The 2034-nt window shown below is 52.6% G+C and overlaps 1 protein-coding gene across 1 annotated transcript; it reads left to right on the plus strand.

Moving 5' to 3' along the window:
• Positions 1-402: 402 nt before the first annotated feature.
• LOC115067424 (1-phosphatidylinositol 4,5-bisphosphate phosphodiesterase gamma-2-like) lies at positions 403-1576 on the plus strand. Its single transcript, XM_029555195.1, has 2 exons — positions 403-623; positions 1241-1576. Exons 1-2 carry the CDS (start codon positions 403-405, stop codon positions 1281-1283), a joined length of 264 nt encoding a protein of 87 aa, XP_029411055.1. The 3' UTR covers positions 1284-1576.
• The last annotated feature ends 458 nt before the right edge of the window (positions 1577-2034 follow it).

The following is a 2034-nucleotide window of genomic DNA, read 5'->3' on the forward strand; positions in this document are numbered from 1 at the left end:
CCGTCTCCAGAGCACTGCTTTGCCTGTTAAGGCCCTCGTATGTGTGGTATTACGTGACTGCTTCCTGCTGCCTCCCCTCATGTTATACCACCCTCTCTTTACCAGATGTATAGCTGCATAGATACCCTTGCTAAAAGCCAGAAGGTGACCAGACCGAGTGAAAACACGATTCAATTAGGAAAGCCATGCAATGCCTTTGTGTTCCAGGGTTTCATAATAAAGCAGCATTTTGAAGACCAAGGGCTTTACGCATTGCTAGCTTCCAGTCTAAGAGATAATTGAGTGACCTTTTGTTGAATTAGGCCCTGGGTTTTTAGCGACAGTCCGAGTTGCACAACCTCCACCCTCTGTTTTATGGGCACACACACGAGAGTCCATAATGCTTCCCATGCAACTTGGAGGATGGCACCCACGCAGTTGTTCTTTCTCCTACTGCAGGAGAGTGAAGAGGAACTCTATTCCTCATGCCGCCAGCTACGGAGGCGACAAGAGGAGCTAAACAACCAGCTCTTCCTGTACGACACACACCAGAACCTTCGAGGCGCCAACCGTGATGCCCTAGTCAAGGAATTCAACGTTAACGAGAATCAGCTCCAGCTTTATCAGGAGAAGTGCAACCGGAGGTAGGCTGGCCCGCCTCCCTTCAGCCCTCTGGACTCTAGGAACTGACATTGGTGCCTAGCGAGAGGCAGCCAAGGGTGCCCCATGCCCCAGACCAGCACATGGCGGGTGGAGGGGAGAGGCAGCCAAGGGTGCCCCATGCCCCAGACCAGCACGGCGGGTGGAGGGGAGAGGCAGCCAAGGGTGCCCCATGCCCCAGACCAGCACATGGCGGGGGGAGGGGAGAGGCAGCCAAGGGTGCCCCATGCCCCAGACCAGCACACGGCGGGTGGAGGGGAGAGGCAGCCAAGGGTGCCCCATGCCCCAGACCAGCACATGGCGGGTGGAGGGGAGAGGCAGCCAGCCGTGCCTCATGGTCCCAGACCAGTCATGACTCTAATACACGTATGCTACCCCCTCAAAGAGCACTGTATGATTTCAACACCATATGTTCTTAGTGGATCTTCTGCAGAGCAACCATCACCCCGTTTTACCAAGGAGGAAGTTCATCATCCTGTATCTCAGGGGCTTGCTAGGAGCCCAGAGCCACCTCCAACCTGCACACATGTGACATCACAGAGCTCAGCAGGGACCTGCTGTCTCCCACCCTGTTCATGGAGCACATTCTGTTTTATTTCAGGTTGAGAGAGAAGAGAGTTAGCAACAGCAAGTTCTACTCCTAGAAGAGTGCGTTTGTAAAGGTGGTGTGTGTATGTGTGAGTGTGTGTGCCCCTAGTGTGGGAGAGTGCTGTGGTCGGCCCCCAAGAGACTCATCGGTGACACCGCGGTCCTCTCTTGGAGCTCTTGTGGAGATGACATTTCTGAAGATGCCCCTGTGGGCAGGAGGAGCAGGGACGACTTCCTGATGTGTTTTTTTCCCCCTCGGACAACTTTAACTTATATTCCTTATAGAGGATCCCGTGTTTGGCTTGTCATGTGCTCAGCCTCATTGAATAAAGACACCCGTGTCAATCCACTAAGTTTTCTCTGCCTGACCTATAGTGTAAACAAGAGTGCCCTTGTGGCTGGCAAGATTCTGCCAGTGACCCAGGTAATTGATTTCCAAGGACTATAAGCCCAGCCATGATGTAAGGAACTAATTCATTCAATTCTGAAAAGGATTTTAACTAAAAGACAAATAATTCAACAATTAAAGCCATTGGACATCACAGGGGCCCCAAGAGGAGCCCTGTCCTTGTCAGGGTTCAGCTCAAGGTGTGTTAACTACCACCAGCATGCTGGTTGGCTAGACAGACCTGCATAGAATCTGCATAAATGAGCATTGAAGACTGCTCCTTAGGCCAGTGCAAATGGTGGGGAGAGGCTTTTGACTAGTGGTTTGGGGGTACTATCTTTTTGCATCTTTTCTTTTGTGCCCCCCCAAGCCTCTGGCCCTGCTCACTGCTCACCATACCCAGGGCTGAGTCGGGTGGG

Source organism: Nannospalax galili, unplaced genomic scaffold (assembly GCF_000622305.1).
Source record: "Nannospalax galili isolate Female #2095 unplaced genomic scaffold, S.galili_v1.0 scaffold3166, whole genome shotgun sequence".
NCBI classification, from domain to species: Eukaryota; Metazoa; Chordata; class Mammalia; order Rodentia; family Spalacidae; genus Nannospalax; species Nannospalax galili.